The following is a 24,904-nucleotide window of genomic DNA, read 5'->3' as shown; positions in this document are numbered from 1 at the left end:
AAGCTTGTTTTCTCCATGAATGACAGTCTAGGGTAAGTCAGTGGTTGACTCTGCTGATTCATTAGAAAGCCCCTTTCCTCTCTTGTTATTCTGCCATCCTCCAGGGTCCTTGTCCAAGCTTACACTGCGTGTGTACCTGCTGGTGAGAAGCGCTAGACAAAAAGAGAGTAGAGGGCAGTAGCTTATTTTACTCCGGATCTAGATGTTCCACACTTAACTTCTGCTTGTCTCCACCAGTCCAAGCTGAGTCCTTAGCCACGTCCACTCTGGGGAAGATTCTGAGGAATGGAATCATCGTTTGTGGACAGCGTGTCTCTAGCAAAAACTTAGGGACTTCTTTTGAGCAAATGGGAGAATGATGATCAGTAGTATTCACTGCTACAATGAGCACTAAATACAAGCTTAGAAAATGAAAACTATTTAAGATGTATTAAAATACTCAAAAGGGCAGAGTAGTTTATTTGAAAGGTCAGAAATCTGGCTTTGGCATAATTAGTAATTAGATAAAACTCCCAATGTATTCCAGGTGGTTAGACTGGCAGGAATTTGAGACAATTTTACAGGTTAAGTGGCACAGTTTCTTTTAATATCATAATTAGTATATGCAATTTCAGTATTTTTCCCAACTTTTGAAATGTACATTCTTCCATTTTCAAGAAAGGTAATATTGGAAAATAATACATTGTTTTAAATTCTGGTTAAAATTGAGTTAAATGTATGTAAATAAATATTTGACTCTAAAAATGGTTTGATAACTTTGTATTTATACTTTCACATTTCATATTTTCATTGATTTTTAAGTTCATATATGACTATATCCTGTTATAAATGGGGACGTTTAAGATCAAACTCTGGAAATGAAAATAAATACAATTTATTCGCCTTCTCTTTCTAGCCCAGTATTGAGCTGCCAGTTGCATTGTTTATAGCATTTAAAATAAAATTTAGTACTGTCTTACTAAAGGAACAGAGACACACATTAAAGTATATACTTTAAATTCTCACTTATAAAAATATCCAACACTCTCAAAATTGTGATAGTGAATATTATATTCTAAATATGTATTTATTGTAATTGTGTTAGTTTAGCATACCACCTCTATAACTCTGGCCCTGGTTAGGTTTTGATTATAGTCGGCTGCTAATTACACTTCCTTTGCTACAGCACATGAGCATTGGTTTCATACCATACTCTTAAGGAAATATCAGGCATTTATTTGCATGTTAGGTTAAATAATAGAGTTAAAAACTGAAAACATGTAAATTTGCTTTTCTTAGGATATGTCAGCTCAAGGATCATCTTCACAGCTTCCTAAACCTTTTGATCCTGAGCCAGAAGCTAAATATGGCACACTGGATGTGACTTTTGACTATGACTCACAAGAACAGAAGCTTCTGGTAACAGTGACAGCTGTCACAGACATCCCAACATATAACAGGACAGGTGGCAACTCATGGCAAGTACACCTTGTTCTTCTACCTATAAAGAAACAGAGAGCAAAAACCAGCATCCAGAGAGGACCATGCCCTGTCTTCACAGAAACATTCAAATTTAATCACGTTGAATCTGAGATGATTGGAAATTATGCAGTTCGGTTTAGACTCTATGGTGTACATCGCATGAAAAAAGAAAAGATTGTGGGGGAAAAGATTTTTTATTTAACAAAACTGAATCTTCAAGGGAAAATGTCATTACCCGTGATATTGGAACCATCTTACAATCATTCTGTGAGTATCTCCTCAAATGATCTGGATACAGTTTATGTTCATGGTTTATAATATACACAGTATTTAAAAATCTATAATCAACCCAACAACTTTCTCCGTATATTGCTTATGTAGTAATTGTACCTTTATAAAAATCCCTAAGCCCTGAATAGGTAGGTCTAGTTGTTTTTTTCTGTAAAAGTTGCCCTTGAAGATGATACATGATTTATATAATGTATTTTATCCTCTGTAGAGTTCTAGCCAAGGGACTTGCATGTGTATTCCTATGTTGAACGTGTATTAAATGGTTGATTATGACATCATCTTAACTTAGAGAATTTATTGTTTTCTTCCGAGTTTAAAATGGTGATGTAGTAAGAGCTACTTATTCCTCGTTTTCTGTATTTCAGAAGTTGTTTGCTCTTACATACTACATACTGCCGTCTAGTTCCTAACTTACCTTTTCAGAACTGCCATGAAATTAGTTTAAAAGTTCAAAATAAATATGACCTCATTATACTTTCTTTTTTATTTTTTCAGTACCAGGATGGAACCCAGGGGCATTACCTCTGAGCTACACCCCCAGCCTTATTTTTTAGTCTTTTTAGTTCTGAAACAGGGTCTCACTGAGTTGCCAATGGCCTCGCTAAGTAGTTGAGGCTGCTATCCAGTCTCGGCCTCCCAAATGCTGGAATGCTGGGATTGCAAGCGTGCGCCACCACGGCCCCCTTGACCTCATTATACTTTCAACCCTTTTATAAACAAATATTTTTAAGTATTTCTGGGAGAATAACTAAGCTTAGGCCTTCTAGCTAGTTATCTTTCATATTTTTCTTGATCGTAATCACTTATAAATCTCTCTGTATTTTTAACTAAATTCCCACAAGGCATTGCAGATGACAGAAGTGTCTATTTAAACCAGGGAGATACATTATGCCACATAGTTACTTAGATTATGAGAAAATCTGTGATCTGCTGTAAGTGTGAATTATGATTTATATCTATTCTTCTCCATTACACTAAATAAAAAGCATTTTTTACAATATAAGTATACATATTTTAGAATATAATTAAATTTTTTTTGGTGGTACTGGAGGTGGAACCCAGAGGCTTTCTACCTCCAGGATATACTCCCAAACCTATTTTATATTTTATTTGGAAACAGGGTCTCACTAAGTTGCTGAGAGCCTCACTAAGTAGCTGAGGCTGGCTTCGAACCTGTGTGATCCTCCTGTCTCAGTCTCCCAAGCACAGGGATTATAAGCATGAGCCACCACGCCCAGAAGAATTAAATTTTTAAATACAGGTTTTAGGGGTTTTTTAACTTTTTAAATGTATAAGTCCAAGTCCAAGGTTTAAGGGCTGTATTTACACTAGACAGCATTTGATCTTGTAGGACTTTCATTCACAGTGGAACCATACCTCTGTGTGTGTGTGTGTGTGTGTGTGTGTGTGTGTGTGTGTGTGTGTGTGTTTTACTGGGGATTGAACCCATGGGCATTCTCCCTCTGAGCTATACCCTTAACCTTATTTTATTTTTTATTTTGAAACAGTGTCTCACTAAGTCAAGTCACAGAGGGCCTCGCTAAGTTGCGAAGGCTGGCCTCGAACCTGCGATCATTCTCTCTCAGCTTCCCAAGTACTAGGAATAAGCATTACAGGCATGAGCATCATGACTGCCTCGAACCAAACCATTTTAACTAGATGATTCTAACATCTTTAACAAAAAGATGGTGATAAGTGTGTGTGGGGGTGAACGTGCGTCTGTGTGTATGGTGTCAGAGTAAGAGTTAATCTTTGTTGGTAAAATTAACAACTTCTTATCACTTCAAATTTTTAGAATTGTTTTGGGGAAATACTTTTTAAAATGATACCAGCAATTTATAAGAGGAAAGAAAATGAAGGCAAAACTTCAGGGGAGAAAGTACAAATTTTTCATGGAATTAAATATTCTTTGGTTATTATTAATATTATTTTTTAACTTTTTCAATTTTTGGTTTGGGTGATCACTAGTTTTTCTATGAAAAATACATCCTTATATAGAAATAACTAATTTGAATTAGAAGAGAAAGGATATGCCGGGCATGGTGGCGCATGCTTGTAATCCCCATGCTTGGGAGGCGGAGACAGGAGGATGGCGCAGGTTTGAAGCCAGCCTCACTGGCTTAAGAGACCCTGTTTCCAAGTAAAATATAAAATAGGTCTGGGAGTGTAGCTCGGAGGTAGAAGGGTTCCATCCCCAGTACCACCAAAAAAAAAAAAAAAAAGAAAGAAAGGATGTGTCAAGAGGTATATATTTTGTATTGCTTTTTTATTTTAAATTATTTGTTCCCAATTCCATACTCAATGAATTCATTGCCCAAAGAAAATCAAGCCATAGAAAATATAGATTTATAGCCGGGCATGGTGGCACATGCTTGTAATCCCAGTATTTGGGAGGTTGAGACTGGAGGATCACGGTTTGAGGACAGCCTCAGCTACTTAGTGAGGCCCTCTGCAACTTAGTGAGACCATGTTTCAAAATAAAGAATAAAAAACAGGGCAGGGGGTATAGCTCGGAGGTAGAATGCCCCTGGGTTCCATCCCCAGACCCACATACAAAAAAAAGAAAATATAGATTTATACCTGATTAAGTAATTTTCATATGTACCTGTATTACCTGGGTTTATAGTTATTGAATATATGTATTTTTAACTAACCAGAACAATATATTTTTGGGAGTGTTTATAAGGAGAAAAAAGTGCTAGATAAATACCCTTTAAGACATATGCTTAAATCTGATTAAAACTGTCCATCTTCTGCTCTTCACAATTGTCTCAAATATACTAAACTCAAGTCTTGAATTTAGTAGCTATGTTTAATTTTTCTTTCATCTCCTTTTCTTCTTTCCTTACCTTAAAATCTTGTTTGTTTTGCAACTACTAGCACACCACAGCTGTGAGGTTAACACTCACAATTTTATCTGTTTTATGGTCATAAAAGTATGGAATTGACAATAAAAGTGTATAAGTATTTTCTGTATATACTATAGTAATAATATTTTCTTCACTTAAGTTTTGATATTAACTGTATAGAGAAATATAATTATAATTTACTTAGGTGAGTTTGGCCCTAATTTTGTAAGATATAATAATGTGCGTGTAAGAGGTCCATTCATAAAAAGATACATTTATAACTAAATACTTATTCTAGTTGTTTTTGAAAATATTTTGCTGTTGCAAGAATATTGGCCTTTTGGCAAGGAAAGTTTTAATCCAGCCATAGAATTTATAAGTTATATTTAAAATGTGTAGCTTATTTTTATGGATAATAATACAAGAATAGAATCGTGCATATAAAATTTAATTCCATAGCTAGTTTTTCAGGAACTGCTTGAATTAGTACATTGAGAGAAACAAAGTCCAGTGTTGCTAAAATGACTCTCTGTGGGCTAAACAATGAGTTTTCTGAGGGTAGGATTAAAATTTAACATTGGTTCCTAAGGTGCGCTTCCTTCATAACTGCATGATAGAGAATATTATGAGTTGAAAAGTGTGGGTTCTTTCTACGGTTCTAACTAGTTATTTAAACTTGGTAAACTTTCTAGTCATTGTGGGCATCAGGCTTCTCACTAACAAAATGAGCCCTAAGGTCCCATTCATGGCTGATAAATTCTCCAATTCTACTCTAATACATATTATGACAAGATTTGGGTGAAAAAAGAATTGGATGAGTTTTAAACAACTTTTATGTGCTCAATATATCACATTTTGTGATGACAGGTATTGTTTTCTCTTTCTCACCCTTCTATACCTTTTCAACAAATTTCTTGTGATTGGGGAAGTCCCAGCTAATGTTTTCCACCTCCCTGAGGTAAACTATATAATTTTATATAATTTATATAAGTCCTATGCATAGGTGGAGCATGAACTTTGTGGCCTGGACTGTACCACTCCTGTTCATTTCCAGGAAACCTGAACACAGACTGCACTCAAATCATGTCTTCAAAAAGTTGATGGTGGAGGCATCTGGAGGTCAGACGCTCTAGTAACTCTAAAGTAGCTTTGCTGGCACAGAAACTGTAGTGCTGCTGGGCCAGTAACAATTCAGCAAAGAAAAGTCCTTGACCCATAAGAGTCCCATAGGAACAGCAGCAAAATTTCCTTACCAGACCAGTTCTGCAGTATGATTGTAGACTTTACTCTTTAGAAGCTTAGCTATTAACCTGATTCTCTATTCATTCTTATTCCTTTGAAAATTGTTGTTCTACTTGATGAGTCACAGTGAGCTTTCAAATAAAAACCCAGAAATAGCCATATGGTTTAATATTTACTTACTTTAGTCATTTCTTGCTCCACGTTCAGTAGCTAGAACGTCGTCAGTTACTCATCCTACAATCCCTCCCATGACTGCGGCTGGCAGACGATGGCTAGTGAGCCAGATATGCCGCATGGTCTGTTTTAGTAAGGCCTGCAGGCTGGAAGTATTTTTTGCGTTTGTCAAGGATTGCTTATAAAAACAATCAAGATTATATACGTGGCTCATGTGGCTGACAGAATTCTAAGATCGCCTCATGACCTTCTGCTCCTGGTCTTAACTCCTGTGATTCTTACAAGCAAAGAGGCCTTGTCAGATTTTAATATGATTATTAATAATTAATAAGAAGTATCTGTGTAGGCTTTACTTAATCTCGTGAGCCCTTTAAGAGCATAGTGTTTTCTCTGTTTAGTAGCAGAAGCAAAGAGATTCAAAGCATGAGGGAGTTCTGCCATGGGGAATCCCTATCGCTGAGATGGACTCACCTTTCTAGAGAACCAAAAGTGATTTTTAAGACCTAGGAATGACCTCCATGACAGCAAGCAATAAAATGAGCACTTTAGTCCTACAGCTACAAGGAATTAGGCCAACTACTTAAATGAGCTTGGAATTATGTGTGTGTGTGTGTGTGTGTGTGTGTGTGTGTGTGTGTGTGTGTGTGTGTGTGAGAGAGAGAGAGAGAGAGAGAGAGAGAGAGAGAGAAGGCATTCTATCTTCAAGCTACACCCCCCAGTCCTATTTTATTTCTTATTTGGAAACAGGATCTCACTAGGTTGATAAGAGTCTTAACTACTTGCTCAAGCTGGCATCAAAACTTAGATCCTCCTGGCTCAGCCTCCCAAGTACTGGTATTACAAGTGCGCACTTACCACACTTAGCTTTGAAATTGTATTCCTTACCAAAGCCTCGACATAAAATATAAGCCCAACTAAAACTTGATTTTAGCCTTGTAAGATTCTAAGTAGAGAATTCTGCTGAGTCCAGTTGGACTTCTAACCTACAGAAAATGTGAAGTAATAAATCCGTATAATCTCAAACCACTAAGTTCATGGTAATTTGTTAGCAAAAAAACTAGCATAGATTTTGATATTAGAAAGAGGGATGCTGCCAAAAGAAATACCTAAAAATATGGCAGTGGCTTTAGAATCACCACTAGGTGACAGTTGGAAGAAGTTAGAGGAAATTTTTTTTTTTACAATTTTTTTTTTTTTGGTAGTACTGGGGTTCCTGGAAGCCCTACTACCTCCGGGCTACACTCCCAGACCTATTTTTACATTTTTATTTGGAAACAGGGTCTCCTAAGCCAGTGCGTGCAGCTGGCTTCAAACCTGCGTGATCCTCCTGTCTCTGCCTCCCAAGCGTGGGGATTACAAGCATGCCATGCCCGGCCTTTTTTACAAATTTTTTATTGAACATAAATGGTATACATTTAAACTATATTTGGTGCCCTGTCCTCCCTGCCCTCATTTTCCCCTACCCCCTCCCACCAATGGTTGTCCAGGGTAACCATGTCATATTCATAATTTTACACATATTCAGATGTAGGCCCTCATTAATCAAGTTTAGCCTTCCTCCTCTCCTACCTTTCCATTCAAACTTTGTTGATATTTCCCCTCCATTATCTAGAGTCCCACTGGTATCCTCTGTGTTCCCTAGTTTGGGCATATTAGAGGAAACATATGTACCTTCTCCTTCTGTGCTTGGCTAATCTCACTTAACATAATGTTCTCTAGGACTTTCCATCTTCTTACAAATGATATAATTTTGTTCTTCTTTATGGCTGAATAGAATTCCATTGTGTGTATTTCCCAAAGTTTTGCTATCCATTCATCTGTTGATGGAGATCTGGGTTGGTTCCATATTTTGGCTATTACGAATTGTGCTGCTATGAACATAGGTATGCATATGTTGCTGTAGTTCTCTGAATTAACCCCTTTGGAAAGATACCCAGAAGTAGTAGAGCTGGATCATATGGTGGATCTATTCCCACCTTTCTTAGGAATCTCCACACAGATCTCCAGAGTGGCTGAACTAGTTTGCTTTCCCATCAGCTGTGTAAAAGAGTTCCTCTTTCCCCCCATCCTCGCCAGCATTTGTTGTTATTTGATTTCTTTATGCTTGCCACTCTGACTGGGATTAGATGGAATCTCAGTGTAGTTTTGATTTGCATCTCCCTGATGGCCAGTGATGTAGAATATCTTTTCATGTATCTATTGGCCCTTTGTATCTCTTCTTTTGTGAAGTGTCTATTCAGTTCATTTGCCCATTTCTTGATTGGGTTGTTTGTTTTGCTAGTGTAGAGTCTTTTGAGCTCTTTGCATATTCTGGATATTAGTTCCCTATCAGAGTGGTGGCTGGTAAAGATCTTTTCCCATTCTGTAGGCTTACTCTTTAGGTTACTGATGGTTTGGAGGAAATTTTTAAAAAGCATAATACAGAAAGCCTAAGTTGCTTAGTAAGAAGTCTGGACCTTAAGAACATAGACCTAGAGGGTGAAAGGAAGTGAGATAAATATTCTTGGACCTGGGGGAGGAGATGTCCTTTATTTATTTATTTATTTACTTATTTATTTTCGGGCCTGGGGATGGAACCCAGGGGCATTCGACCTCCGAGCTACACCCCCCTTTCCCTATTTTTTATTCTTTAATTTGAAACAGGGTCTCACGAAGTTGTAGAGGGCCTCACTAAGTAGTAGCTGAGGCTGTCCACGAACCGCAATCCTCCAGTCTCAGCCTCCCGAATGCTGGGATTACAAGCATGCGCCACCATGCCCGGCTGAGATGTCCTTTTTAAGAAGTAGCAGAATTGTCTCCTGCAGTTATGTGAAAAGCAGAACTTGTTAGTGAGGAATTTTAATATCTAGTTGAGGAAATTTCCAAGCTAAGTGTTGAAAGTGAAGCCTGGTTTTTTCCTTGCTGCTTTTAGTAAAATGCAAGAGGAGATGAAGAACAAATCGAGGGACAAACTGTTAAACAAAAAGGAGCCAGGACTTGATGAATTGGGAAATTCCCACCCTGTCCAGATGGCAAAAGATGCTAAAATTAAAAAATGGCTGCTGACAGATGGTGTAGGGGAAAGGCTGCGGTTGTAGATGGGTAACTTTTACTGAAACCTCAGAAGGATCAAAAGGGCAAAGTGTTTGGCCATATAGAGTCTTCTAGAAGATCTTTTTGGGAGATTAAGTGTGTTGCTCATAGATATCTCAATCAAACCAAAGGGCTTTTGAATGTGATTGGCTATTATCCCTCAGTAATCTTAATCTCACCAAAAGCTAAATATATAGAGAAAGAATTATCTTGAGAAGATTTGTGAACCTTGCCTTTACTTAATGGAGGAAATCTCTATAATAAGACCTGCAAGGATCTTGGGGGGAAAAAATCAGAACAAATAGAAACAAAGAAAGGAACAGAGAACATGAAATGAAAGAAGGTGGTTGGACTTCCAAAATTCTGTTGGCAGGAAGCAAGCTTGTGGATGACAGGAGACTTAAAGGAAAGTAGTTGTCCTTTCCCACAATTTTTAGAGGAGCCATGTGTGAGAAGGCAACGGAGAGCAAGCACGCCACTTCCTACCTCGAGGCACTTGGAGTGTGAGGGGATAGCTAGGGAAAAAGTCCACAGAGGATGGTGTGTCCTTGGGGAAGAAGTGCTGGCCCTTCAGAGCAGGAACTGCAGATCCCGAGGAGTTTGTCAGAGATCAGAGTATCAAGAGGGCACCATGAAGAGACTGGAAGGGAGGAGCATAATAGGAGTTGGTTTTAAGAGAAGCACAAAGAATAATAAGATTGATGTTAAGATAAAAGAGATAACTAGTACCATCTGCATTTATGCCAAAATGTCAATCCCAAAAACATTTTGAGCCTGTTTATCTTATTTATTTGTTTATTTATTCATTTTTATTTTTGTGGTACTGTGGTACCATGGGCATTCTACCTCTGAGCTATACTCTATCCCTATTTTATTTTTTATTTTTATTTATTTATTTTGTGGGGGGGGGTCTGGGGATGAAACCCAGGGGCATTCGACCTCCAAGCTACACCCCCTGCCCTATTTTTTATTCTTTATTTTGAAATGGGGTCTCACTAAGTTGCAGAGGGCCTCACTAAGTAACTGAGGCTGTCCACGAACCGCAATCCTCTAGTTTCAGCCTCCCGAATGCTGGGATTACAGGCGTGTGCCACCACGCCCAGTTTTATTTTTTATTTTGAAACAGGGTCTCCCTAAGTCTGCGTTTGGCCTTGAACTACGATCTTCTGTCTCAGCCTCCCAGGTATTTGGATTACAGGCATGTGCCATTGTGCCTAGCTAATTTGAGCCTATTTAAATCACAGATTTCATTGAAAGTCAAATTTGGAACCCACCTTTGTAGAAATGTATCAGATCACTTATAATATAGTCTATTTAAATGATCTCTATTTGTATACCCAAGATCCAGTGCTGGTTATTGCTGTATAAGTGTTGAATGGATAGAGGGGTGAAAAGGAGCATATTTGGTATATTATCACTGAGTTGTCTCTAGTGTTCATTTTTATATTTAATCATGTTCTCTTTGTTACTGAACTTGTTTTATGACTTTCTCCCAGATTTTAAATACTTGGGCAGTAGAGAATATTCTACTTATATTTTGCATAGAACCTAGAACACAGGTGTTCAGTGATCATTTACTAAACTCACTCATCAGAATGATTCAAGTAAGCCTGATTATTCTTAAGTTCTTACTCAGTTCCATATGACAGTACCCCTTAATAGGTATCAGAATCCTTAAAACAACCCTAATAAGAATCTTTTATAACCTGGAATTAATAAGCATGCATCTCCGGTTAACTAAATAGGAAAACATGAGGAATTGTTTTATTTTTTAAGTAAAAATAAGGGACATACATGTTATCCTATTTCTCATTCAGAATATAATACCATAGTGTCTAAAAAGTGACCAGTCCTCCTCATGATTTACTATAATGATGATCTTATTGTAGATGCTTGTAATCTCAACCTTCAACTCCTAAAATCCCTATATCTGAAATATAGCCTCTCTTTATGTTGGTGGATTGGATCGATTCAATATGGTATTTGTACTTCCACTTTTCTTTTTCTCCCTTCCTTCCCTCCTTCTCTCCCTCCCTTTCCTTTTCTTTCTTTCTTTCTTTTTTTTTCTATGCCAGATATCAAAACCAAGACCTGATGTCTGCTAGACAAGCACTCCACCGACCAATTCTATGCTCTCAACCTCTGTTACTTTTATTTTTAAGAATGCTCAATTATTGCTCATAATCTGTAATTAAAATTTCATCTTTTTGAGAATCATATTTTAATCTCTTACTAGCAAATACCTTTCAAAACTTAGCTTTACCTATTTCCATAGTCATTACTATTCACAGCTACCATTGTTAATAAAATCTACATTCCGCAAATGTAGATTTATTTTTCTTCATCATAAGATAATTGAAAATAAACATGTCATGATAAACTAATGATTACAGTTAAATATTACTACATGAAGAAGGAAGCTGCATCTGTGTAATTCAGTTCCCTAGACAACAAAGTGATGTGAGTCATGCTCATTTTAGTAAAGCTAAATAGTTACAGACTTATTTGGAGACAGTTATTCAAAGAGAAAGTAAGTGAGTGTATGATTGGTAGAGAGAAATACCTGAGTCTCATAAAGAGTTGTTACATATAAATGTTTTAGAGAAAAGGAAGAAGCTAAAATAGGGTAAAAAGGAAGCCTTTTGTTTAAGTAAGGTTTCTTTTTTTTTTTTTTTTCCAGGAACAAATAAGTCAGGTCTAAAATGTGAGGCTTTAAATTTTGAACATACAGAATTACATGAGAAATGAAGTTATAGTAAAATTTTATTGTTCAGCACAGGAAATAAAAGACATAAAACAATTTAACTGGGGTTTATGTTGTTGAACTTTCAAAGTGCTAATAGTCTACACTATCAGGGACCAACCTATACTTCATTCTTGTTTAATATGCATTATTTTTCAAGATACACCAGACAAGTTAAAAATGAACTTAAATTACAAGTATTCTTTCCTCAGCTACTGTATGTTTTGAAATTTATTTTTCCAAGATACCAATTCCAGTTGTTTGCAATACTAATGAGAGTGATTTTTATTACAAATCATGAAATAGAATATTATGAAAGAGAATACTATGTTATCATTTAATGGTGGGATAAATATAACAGGTGAGTGTGTCTAAGTATATTCTATAATTAAGTGCCCTCTACACACAAAATAGAATAAGAAGGAACAAGTTACTATTCTCTACAGAAATATCATGAGGAGATATATACCATTCAAGTTCTATTAATCATTAATAAAATTATTAATCGTAATTATTCCTATAAAGAAGCTAGATTATTGATATCCTTAATACATACTTTCATCATTATCAGTAGCTGTGAAATTATATGTAATTTTTTTTAGAAATCTTCCAACATTATTATATGTATTTTACTTTTTTTTTTTTTTTTTTTTTTTGCGGGTCTGGGGATAAAACCCAGGGGCATTTGACTTCTAAGCTACACACCCTGCCCTATTTTTTATTTTTTATTTTGAAACCGGGTCTCACTGAGTTGCAGAGGGCCTCACTAAGTAGCTGAGGCTGTCCGTGAACCGCGATCCTCCAGGTCTCAGCCTCCCAAATGCTGGGATTACAAGCTTGTGCCACCACAGCCGGCTATGTATTTTACTTTACAGAAGCACTTTTATTATGTTACAGTCAGCTTCTTGATTGTCTTACAATAATTGAGTAGTTGTATACATGTTTTACCAGTTTATTACTTTACCATTTAATGGATTGGTGAAATTAATGCATAATAGCATTAGAGGCCTGCTCTTTACAAATGAAAAAAGTAACAAACAAAAGCAGCATTTTATTTTTCCTTAGTCATTTTTCTTATCTTGCCATTAATGATAACAGAAAAGTATGTAATGGACAAATACATTTCAAAATCAATCTATTTGTTGTCCTTAATTCCCGTATTACACATTTAAAATCTTGACAGATAATTTAAAATTATAAGTGCTTTGTTTAAAAAATGATAAAGTGGAATAATTTTTAAATGATAGATATGAACATGTATTTATAGGACCACATTTTATAAACCAACTAGTGTTCATCATATTTCTTGGGTCTTTTCTTTGAATTAGTAGTATTGAGACCATTTTTTTTCAAGAGTTGGAAGATCTGCTGAGACATTCATTTTGAGATGGACAAGGTTTAATGTTACTTGTGCAGAGTAGGGTATAGTTGGGCAATGAGAATTTTTTTTAATAATAATTTCAATTTTTTTCTCTAAAAATCTTGAAATTGAATCTAGAAAAGTAGTCTTACATTTTTATGTATATTTTAATAATATGATCTTAAGTTATACTGAAGTCAGCTCTAGGAATAAAGAAACTTAATTTTATTTATTTATTTATTTATTTATTCATTTATTTATTTTTATGGTACTGGGAACTGAACCCAAAGGCTTTGTGCCTCTGAGCTACATCCCCCCCAGCAAGCTACATCCCCAGTCATACTTCATTTTTAAATTTTGAAACAGTGTCTTACAAAGTTGCAGAGGGCCTAACTAAGCTGCCCAGGCTGGGCACAAGCCTGTGATCCTCCTGTCTAAACCTCCCAAGGACTAGGATTACAGTCATTTTCATTCATACCCAGCTAAAAACTTGACTTCAACAAAATTTAAATAGTAGGAAATTCTTTATTAGCAAGTTTTCAGTCTCATAACATCTGTGCTGTAGAATTTATAGGGACTTGTAATAATTTGAAAAATATTTGTTTGAAAATTACATTCAGTTTTATTCTGGGAAAAGAATAATTCTGATCATAAAACTTTTATGTATGATAGGCCTTAAATTTCTCAATGTTTATTTTAGGCAGATAGATTAAAATTTCTGACATTGAAAATGTACATACTCCTGCAAGTACCATGTGTCTTTACTCAAATACTGGGTTCTCCTGTTAGTATGCAGTGCACATTTTTAGGTGCTGAGTGTGCAACAGTATTTGGTAGGAAGGCTTACCCTATAACGTGCATTTTAGCAGTTGGGAGAGTAGTCAGCCTGAGCACTTCCACAAGGTCGCCTGAGGTTCCTTCCACAAGGTGGTGCATTGAGAACCTCTGCAATAACTCTAGTATTAGTTGTTATCTTGAAGTGAAAACAGGTATTCTAGCTGGGCATGGTGGCACATGCTTGTAATCCAGCATTCGGGAGGCTGAGACTGGAGGATAGAGGATTGCGGTTCACAGACAGCCTCAGCTACTTAACAAGGCCCTTCACAACTCAGTGAGACCTTGTTTCAAAAAATAAAAAGACTGAAAAATAGGGCTGGGGTATAGCTCAGGGGTACAATGACCCTGGGTTCCATCCCTAGTACTGAAGGAAAAAAAAAGTATTCTTTATTTTATTTGAATAATTCTACCATTTTCATATTGATATATAGAGAGAAGGCAGTATATATACAGAGGTGTGTGTGTATGTGTGTGTGTGTGTGTGTGTGTGTGTGTGTGTGTGTGTGTGTGTGTGTGTGTGACTGTGGATTAAACCCAGGGGCATTTTACCTTCAAGCTACACCCCAGCCTGATTTTATTTCTTATTTGTAAACAGGGTCTCACTAGGTTGATGAGAGTCTATTTGCTGAAGCTTTCCTTGAACATGCAATCCTATTTCAGCTTTCTACGTACTGGAATTACAGGTATACACCACCACACATATTCTCTGGTCTTAGGAAAAAATAATGATTATTTTATTTCCTATATTTTTTAGACCTAAAATTTCTTTTTTTTTAATTTTCTTTTTATTGGTGCACTGTATTCATACATCATAGTGGGCTAAAATTTCTTATGTAGACTACATCTGAGCTATTGTGTTGAGGCAGCTAATGATAGGAAAGCTGCTGTTGTGTATTTTTTAAATAGAGAAAGTTAGCATGGGTTATTTTGGAACTAACCTGATTTCATGTAATGAAGTATATAATTTCTATAGTAAAAGTTGTATTTAATATTTCTTAATTTATTTATTTATTTAATATTTTACAACAAAATAATGAACTGAGGATCGTGGTTTGTGGACAACCTCAGCTACTTAGTGAGGCTCTCTGCAACTCAGTGAGACTCTGTTTCAAAATAAAAAATAAAAAAATAGGGCAGGAGGTGTAGCTTGGAGGTTGAATACCCCTGGGTTCCATCCCCAGACCCGCAAAAAAAATTAAAATTAAAATTAAATAATGAACTGATGACACCTTAATTTGCCTTACTTTTAAGAGACTAAAACCACCTAGTTTTAATGTTATATAAAATTTGCATATCAGGAGTTTTGCAAGTAAATTTTTATACTTTTATTGTGAAAAAATTTACTTGGAATGTTCTCTTTTAATTCTAAATACTATATTTGTATAACAAAATTATTTTTAAATACTTAGCTCTGTGCATTTATCACAATTTCTGAATCCAGCTTATTAATTTATAAAAATGCTATCCAATTTGAGAAACTTGAATGTATGACAAGTGTTCATGTATATTAAGCAAGTTGACCTAAACTGGCACTGCAAGAAGAAAGTGGAGGCCACTGTTTGTTTATTCTTGCAGTCGAAGATAGCATGTATAATGATTTCCTCTTCTGTAATCACCACTAAAATGATAATATCATAGTTAACAAAAATAAATGCGCACACATATTCTCATTCCTCTGTTTAACCCACAAGATCAGTAAATTGGAAAGAGGGTGTTAGCGAGAGAGATACCAGCTTATGTGCGGACATTGTAGGTGGAGATTGGGTAGAATAAAGTACTCCTCACTAAGTAGAGACCATGCCATTCTGCCACTAGGGCCCCGGGGAAACTTCCTGGTCCATATTGCATCATACTTATTCCTAACAGGGAACGGTGGTGTTTTGAAGTGTGGAGTGTCTGACCAGAGTTTTAGTGATGTATTCTTATTATAAACTGGCAGTCATAGCTCAGGAGACAAAAAGAGAAGGCCTTCACCAGGAAAAACAGAAGAAAAAGAATTACTTGCCATTAAGACTGTATAAGGCAAAGAAGGTGAGAAAATTTTTTTTTTTTTTTTTTTTTTTTTTTTTTTTTTGGTGGTACTGGGGTTCCTGGAAGCCCTTCTACCTCCGGGCTACGCTCCCAGACCTATTTTATATTTTTGAAACAGGGTCTCTTATGCCAGCGCGGCTGGCTTCGAACCTGCGCGATCCTCCTGTCTCCGCCTCCCAAGCGCGGGGATTACAAGCGTGCGCCACCACGCCCGGCGAGAAAATTTTAAAGTAATTCTAATCTGTATTTTCAGGAAGTTTGCAAAGGCATTATATACATTTTTTAGTGAGAGAAAATACTCAGAAAAAGGAACAATCACAAAAGGAGCTTTTATAAATTACAAATATAATTGCCAAAATAAAGCATGTAATAGAAGGGTCAGTAAAGGATTTGCAACTGATTGGCCCTCCATCTGTTTTTGTACAAAAAGTTTTATTGGAAAACAGCTATGCCTGTTCACTTATATTTTGTCTGTGGCTGCTTTGGCAATACAAAAAAAAAAAAAAACACTTTTTAATCAATCAATAATAAGACCCAGTAAAGCCACACAATTTACTACATAGTCCATTACAGCAAAAGTTTAATAACCCCTTTGATTAGAAAATGGAGATGAAAAAATCTACAAAACTAAAAAATAGAATGAAAAAAATAAATGGAAAGACAAGAGCAGAAACAAACAAACATGGGAGGAAGTTGTATTTAAAATATAAGATAATTTGCTAGAGAGGAAGGAAGGGCCCAAATCTTCAAATAGAAGACCTTGAAAAACATACAAAAAACTCCAGACCTAGATTCATCAGTGTACAGTTTCAGAACAACAAGGGTAAAAGACAAGATCCTGAAGATCTCAGCAAACATGAAATGAAGGACTGTGACTTCTCAACTACAAAGCTGGCTGTAGACAGCAGTTAAGCCCAGGCCTGAGATTGCACCAGAAAGTTATCTGCACTGTGTATGCATCCCCTTCATCCTCATCACAGTGCTACTTGGCTATCACTAGTTATTCTGTTTTGCAGATAGCAAAAGTATATGTTAGCGACTTTGACTTTTCCAAAGTCACCCTTGAATTTGATTGCTTGGCAATCAGTAAATCCTCCCACCCCTTTCTAGTTTCTTCCCCATACTGGGAGGAGTACATTTTTGAGATTCCCTAGAGTCCTGGATGCTAATCAGGTTCTGCCAACTAAATGCACTTGTGCATGATTTGCAAAGTGAACGAGAGACAGAGGCCATCTCCTTACTGCTTCAGGCAGGCGGGTTCAAGGAAAGCTCTTCCCCCCAGCAACATTCTAATAGCTAGTTTTCCATCATGGATGCTAAGAGGTAATTGTGGCAGTGGCAGAGACTTCCTTCAGGGTTCTTTGATCGTGATAAGTTAGTGTGGCTTTAACTACCTTGTTGGTAATCATCCTGGCTTCTTGGGGTTGGTCAGTTTTGCAGTGTTCTAGGAGTCATCCCCGCAAGACCAGCCCAGACACTGCTCCTCCTGCTCTTCTGACAGCTTTGTAAGCTCCTGCTTTCCTGAAGTCAGTCTCTTTCTTCTTAAAATACCTGCAGTGTTTTGCTTCCTTCCGTGAACCCTTACTGACGCAGTTCTCAGGCAAGACTTAGTGTTGACATTAGAGTTAAAAGTCTGAGATTTTTCAGATTTCAAAATTTTTTCTAGACAGCCCATGCTATCCCAAGATTCTGTCAGTCATAGATAAAATGTTCTAGTGAAAATGGTTTTTAAACATATGATTTCTGAGAATAATTACATTTATAGGAGGTAAAGAAAAGCAACATTCTTTGACTTATAGCAGCTTGAATAGGGCTTCCAGGTGAGTACAATTTTAAAAACTTGATGTGTATTTTTACTAATATCTGTAATTTAACTGGGGGAGAAACATAGAAAGGTTAACTGAATTACCCAGAGTAACATACATCATAAGTGGTAGAGTAGGAATTTAAATTCCTCAGTCTCCATTGTCTCAGCTTTTGCTATCCTATACTCATATCATTATATTTCATAATACTAAATTTGACCCCAAACCGGATCAAATTTGTGTAGGAATATTGATAGAACCAAGTTTGATATATGAATATGTCTTTACTTCATGTAGCTTGTTTTTATTAGATGTTATTTAAAAAAAAAAACTCTCAGAAACCCTAAAATGTCAACATCGTGACTTTTAGGACAAAAATACAATGTAAAATAGATTCAGAAATGAAAACTAAAAGTGCCCTTTTTGTCAGCAGCACTAGCATGAGGCTGAAAATATATTGTGACAAAATCATGTCTTTTAAAAAGTAGGATAAAGTGTTCTTTTACAGGTAGCCCCCACCTAAGGAACACTTCATGTTCCTGCATTCATTTATAAATCAAAAGTTCATTTATGAATCAGTGTTTGGAAGCTTGAGCTAAGGCTAAATATTACAAAAGCATTAAGGATTCTAGAACTTAAGTACACTTAGACATTATTTCCATTGGATAATAAGATATATTTCCATCCTCATCCTCAGCCCATGGAGTGGCTCTAGCAATCTAGAAATGCAGATAAGTTCTCAGAGAGTTAATAAGGAGATCTTCCATTAAGGAACTTGACAGACCTGAGGACAGCATAAGTGTAGCTGTATTGGTGATGGTTATATTAGATGCCCTCAGCAGACTTTCTCTTAGATTCCATGGGCTAGGATTTTCTTACACACCCATGATCTCTGCCAGAGAGACTGGATATGCTAGTGCTTGGTGTCCAGAGTGTGAAGAGAGCTACTCCAGCAAGAAATACCAAGTTTGGCAATGGCTATTGTACAGACAACAAGTAGTGTTCACTGCGCTTACAGACAAGAATTTTGGTAGCAGTATTTAAGCTTATATGAACTTGAGGTTCATAAGTTCAAATTTATGTTTTATGTTAAGATTTTTTTTAGAAGAATGTATGTAAAATGAATGATTTTTCCTTTAAAGTTCTCCTGTCTTTCTGGGTATATGGTATTTTATACTTAAAATTAATTATTTGATCCCATATGTGATCATTAATTATTTTCAAGAAGGATTTATATATATAGTCTCTTTATTGATGAACAACTCTCTCGTAGTCTAAAAACAAAATTTGTAACTCATACAGTATTTTTTCTTTCTATATGTCAATGTCTTTTCATCTTTTAATGAGAATTTGGGCTTTTTTGTCTATGGAAAATCTTCATTTTCTATTTCTTATATCTCATTAGAAGTCACTCCAACAGGAGTCAGTATTTGAAGTGCAGGATTAAAAGCTGAAGTGTTTGTTCTAAAATGCATCCTGCCATCTTCTTTTCCAGTGTAAGTCAGAACTCTCAGAGTAAGTTCTACCAGCCATTTGCATCATAGTCTCTTAGAATAATACTCTTCTAAGAGAATAGTAAGCAGTATTGATTCCTGAGACTCAGCATTCAACCCACCGAATCAGAATACCCAGCAAGCAGCCTAAAAGTCTTTATTTTAAACAAATTGCCCAGGTGGTAGTTGAATATACTAAAATTTCAGATCCACTGGTAAAATGTTTTCCCAAAGAACATCATGGGAATGAGTTAGTTAAGATACAGCTTTTGTTCATTTGATGTGTTTTCACCAGGTCTTTCCATCCTTTATTGCTTTGCTTTCCAAATATTTAGTAATGTGTGTTCATTAGGCATCCAAAAATAATTAAAGGGAGTAGAATTATATTGAAATATTAATGAAATTAGAGTTAAAAGTATGAAGAGAAGCTTCCATTTTAGAAAATTCCTCACCATCATCTGATTAAATTATATTACTCCTAAAGAGCCAGAGATTACATTGAGTAAATATTTGCATCCGTTAAAAGACTCAGTTTCAAGTGAATGCAGCCTAACTCAAAAGTGTCTTCAACAGTAAGGGAAGACCCTTAGTGTAGGCTTTTCTTCTGTGGTAACTAGAACAGTATCTGGTTTCTCTTTTTCCTTCCATGTTCCAGCTCGCCTCCCCTGCATCTGCTTCAAGATCAGATTTCACAGTAGTGGCCCTCTTGTAACTCACTAGGTTACATGCCCACTGCAGAACCTGTCACTGTGGCCACAAGGGATGCACTGCACTGACTGGCTTCCCATTGCTTCCCACCTCACATTAGGGGGAGTTAGGAAGTAGTGAGTTTAGGGTGCTTTTAGTTTTCCTTTTGAGACAGGGTTTCATTTAGTCCCAGGATGTCCTCTGCCTCTTAAGTAGCTGGGATTTTAGGCCTGTGCTTATTTAAATCCCTGAAAATAATGTTCACTATGGCTTTAATGATTGGACACATTAGAAATGAAATTTTCTTTTAATCAGTCTGATCTATGTTGGACTTAGGCTAGCTTTTCTTCAAATCTCTTTAGGAACTTTGAGATCTGTGTTACCCTATGAGGGTCTTTCTGATAAACTAATTGACTGTGAGCTAAATTCTGAACACTGTTAATCTCAATCTTTTCTACATCAGGATGACTTGGAGAGTTTTTAAAATAAAGTTGCTCGGGCACCCATTTTGACCTGTGCTGACTTGGGGGACCTAAGTGTCTGTATCTTCTCAAAGCTCTGTAAGAGACTTGATTTCCGTTGCCCTATAGATTTGCCTCATCTTCATATATTCACTGTTGTTTCCTGGATAGCCACGATGAAAATGATTTATTGCCAAGTTCTGAGACATTTGTTGACTCTAACCACAATATTTAACATGAAACAAATCATATCATTTAGAAAACTCTATTATAAGACTTGGTTTAAAGTAAGTTTTTTCAAAAACTATCAGCACAAATTACAGACAGCTAAACTATTAAAATCACCCATAATACACGCCGGGCATGGTGGTGCACGCGCTTGTAATCCCAGCATTCAGGAGGCTGAGACTGGAGGACCGTGGTTCATGAACAGCCTCAGCTACTTAGTGAGGCCCTTTGCAACTCAGTGAGACCCAGTTTCAAAATAAAGAATAAAAAATAGGGCTGGAGGTGCAGCTCGGAAGTAGAATGTCCCTGGGTTCCATCTCCAGTACTGCAAAAAAAAAAAAGGAAAAAAGAAAGAAATTACCCATAATACAAATAGTTTTATCTAAATTGCTTATAGTGGGAATTGGATTTCATTGATTTCTTTAAAATAGATATAAATGGAAAGAATAGTTATGGATATTAGTAAATGTTAACCATTCCACTGGCTTTGTTTTCTCTTGAAATTTTACATTTCAGATACATTTGAAATATTTAGATTATTTATTTCCTTAATTTGTTAGAAGCTGGGCATATTTTGAGAAGAGAAAAAAAATGAAAAACAGTTTATGAGGAATTAAAGTCATTCTGCGAGCTGAGCATGGTGGCCCATGATTGTAATACCAGTATTTGGAAGGCTGGCTCAAGACCAGCTGTAACAACTTAGACCTTAAGCAATTTATCAAGAACTTGCCTCAAAATAAAAAGTAAAAAAAAGGACTTGGGGTGTAGCTCAGAGGTACAATGCCCTTGATTTCAATCCCCAAGATAGGAAAAAAAAAGTCATTATGGCAATGAGGAAAAAAATTTACCAGTGTTTATTGTGTGTTACCTAGAATATTACAGATGAGATTTCCTTTTGATTCATTTTATTTAAACAAAATTTATTGTGGCACTGAAGACACAAGAACCAAATTTTCAGACATTGATATTTCCTGGACTGCATTGGTCTTTTAGGAACACAAATTTTTGAAAATATGCCAAATAGAGCATTAACTGCCCTCAAGGTCATATTTATAGTATAGTCCCACCTAGATATCCTGAAATTTATACTGTAAAATGACATAAAAATGAAGATAGTATTGAAATATTTGTTCCAAAGTAGCACATCATGATAAAGTGAAATAAAAGGCATTACTATTTCTATAGCTGTTAACATTTCATTTCCTGAAAACTGCTTTTAATGGCTTATGAAGATATGTAAAAAAAGAACATATGAAATAGCTCAGGTAGCTAGAGAATTTACTATAAAGCTGCATTAAGACTCTCATATATATCCTTTATACTTACATTTTAATGAACATATAAATCATATTTCCCACTTCATTTGTCAGTAACATAACATTCAAAATTCAAATCATAACTAATATTCAAATAGCCTGTATTATGACATAAGAGAATTGTTATTACCAGTTGAAAGTTTAAGAAAGGAAATTTGAAACTCAAGATGTTCATAAATTTAAATTGAAATCAACATTGTCCTAATTCCTTAGTGAGAGTGTATTTAAATTTTTAATTTGTGTAAAATAGTTAGCACAGTTCCCGGGACTTAGTAAGCACTCAGTAAATATTAGTTGTGATAATACTGTCATAATTACTACAATAATTACTACTACCACCTCTTTTTAACTCTTTTTTTTCCATAATTATAGTTTAATTTGGTTTCCTTTTTGTCAAAATTTATAGTTTATTATCTTCATTTCCATTTTGTTACTATTAACATTCCATATATTTTAAAAAATTCTCCCCTTTTGTATATATAGTCTTATTAAAATAGAAGTAAAACTTGTATAAAATATGAAATAAAATTGACTTCTTGAAGTCTTAATTTTATACTAGTATAATATGTACCATTTAAGTATCTTTCATAGCTTACATATGTTTTATATAGAGGCAAGAATTATCAGACAATCTATTTTTATTATTTTGTTAGAATATGTATATATGTTTTTATATATATATAAATATATATATGCATATTTCTTCCTTTCTCTATATATTGAAAGCTGTGCATTTACATTGAGACCACCAACTCCATAGGATTGATAATAATTTTCTCCTCTTTTGTATTTATAACCACCTTTGTCAACAGAGAAAAACATGGCTCCTATTATCCTTAATGTATTAACCTATTTGATCAATTTCTTTGTAGGTAACCAGTCTCTACTGAATCCATATCCTTTCATACAGATACCCTCCTCTCCAAATTTTAGGTTCCAAGTCTCTGTGTCAGTTTCTCCTCCTGCATGAAACCCTCATTGTGCTTGGCCTCTGGCACTTATACCAGTCTATACCCACCAGTCTAAAGGCACTTCTCGCTCAGCACAGGCAATGATTTACTGTGACAGACTGCTTCTGATGCACAGGCAGCTGCCTCACCCTGCCTGGGCTCTGATACCACCCACGAGGCTCCACTCCTGTGGAAACATTCTTCTTATCCTCCTTGGTATCTGACCGCAGATGTTGGCACAACACTGAATGGGTAGGCCTCTCACTCTGCTGTGGCTCCCACAGCCCGTTCTGCCCCCACTCAGTGCCCTCACAATATGCCTTCTACCCTGGTAGGGCTCTGCTGTTGTTTGTATCTCAAACGTCCCCCAAATGCTCATGTGTTGAAGGCTCAGTTTCTAGCCTGACACTGTTGGGAGGTCGTGGAATCTGTAAGAGGAGGAGCAGGCCACTGGGCATGTGCCCTTGAAGGAGGCTACAGCCCCCTTCTCTTCTTTTTGTTTACTTCCTGGCCACGAAATGAGGGGTTTAGCTCATTTACATACTCCTGCCGTGTGTCGCCATCCAACAGGTCCAATCATCAAAAGACTCAAGCCTCTAGAACCGTGAGACAAAATAAACTCTATTCATAACTGGATTATCTCAGCTCTCTGCTGTTTTTTTTTTTGTTTTTTTTTTGTTTTTTTGTTTGTTTGTTTGTTTTTGTTGTTTTTTTTTAATCAGAAAGCTAACACAGGTTCTTGTAAGGCTAAGTAGGCAAAGCTATCCTCTATGGAAGTTTCCTTTTTGTCCTGCTCAGGTTTTCTTAGTCAACACATCCTTTGAGCTGTCTCCTCATACTAAGTCACCCCTTCATATCTTTTTTCTCACCCCAAGCGTGGACACCCTCTTCACTCTGCTTAGGCTTGTGTACCGCTCCTCCCTGAGGATACTCTCCTAACTCTGGTGTACTTAAAGATTTTTGTAAGTTAATAACCCCTTAGCAGTGCCTCAGTGAGGTCTAAGATGACGATAATGATGATGACACAATGATGATAACAATAACGATGATGGTTCTACTGATGATAATGATAGCTTCTAACTTACATTGACCGCCAATGCAGATCTGGTCATACTCTGTCACAAATACTTGTGACGTTTTTTTCTTCCCAGATGTCTATAAAATTGCCAAATATAAACTTCCAGGTATGGTAATTAGGTATAATTTTCAGAGTATTGCAACTAGGCCTCCTGGGATTAAAGACACACTGGTCTCTGGGTGAGACTTTCCAGAGGCTGACTGTGACTGTGCTCTGGCTCCTCTTCTGGACTCAGGTGTAGATACCTTGATTTCCACTATCTTGAATCTTCTTCCATTTTTATACATCTCATATCTATTCCTAAGATTTTTCTTAAGCCCTGTTAATCCTAAATTCATTATCATGTCTTGGATAGCTAGGAACTTTTATAAGTGTTTTTAGATATAGAGTTCCATCTCTGAATATACTATATTATTTTTTACTGTTTCTATTTATTAATTTCTGAACAATGGTCAGAGGACCTTTGGGTAAGCCAGCTGGAGAATGAGTAGTTTGAAATGATGATGTATTATTTTAACTAATAGACATTACAGTCTTCATATCTCCTATTCCTGCTAGAGTTTGGATCTTAAGTGTCCCCCAGAGTCCATGTATTAAAAGCTTGGCTCCCACCATGGCATTAGTGGGAGGTGGTGGAAACTTTTAAGAGGTGGGACATAGTACGAGGTTTAAGGTCTTTGGTAGCGTCACTTGGAGAGGATTGTTAGGCCCTGGTTTCTTCCTCTCTTTCTCTCTTTCACTACCTAGCCACAAGATGAAGTTTTGCTCTGCCATGCATTACAGTCATGATGCACTGCCACAGGCTCAAAACAATAGGGTCAACCAA

At 36.2% G+C, this 24,904-nt stretch overlaps 1 protein-coding gene across 3 annotated transcripts in view; it reads left to right on the top strand.

Annotated features, from left to right (window-relative positions):
* Window positions 1–24,904, top strand: part of SYT14 (synaptotagmin 14) — a gene marked incomplete at both ends in the record, with an annotated part of 197,396 nt that overhangs the window by 146,131 nt on the left and 26,361 nt on the right. For all 3 annotated transcript variants that reach the window (XM_080698440.1, XM_080698439.1, XM_080698438.1), the window contains one exon: window positions 1,279–1,728. In XM_080698440.1, the coding sequence (XP_080554566.1) occupies window positions 1,279–1,728 (450 nt within the window). The remainder of the gene's footprint in view (window positions 1–1,278; window positions 1,729–24,904) is intronic.

Source organism: Muscardinus avellanarius (assembly GCF_963383645.1).
Source record: "Muscardinus avellanarius genome assembly, chromosome: 7".
In the NCBI taxonomy this organism is placed as follows: Eukaryota; Metazoa; Chordata; class Mammalia; order Rodentia; family Gliridae; genus Muscardinus; species Muscardinus avellanarius.
The sequence above is the reverse complement of the archived record's forward strand: the minus strand, read 5'-3'. Positions and strand labels throughout refer to the sequence as shown.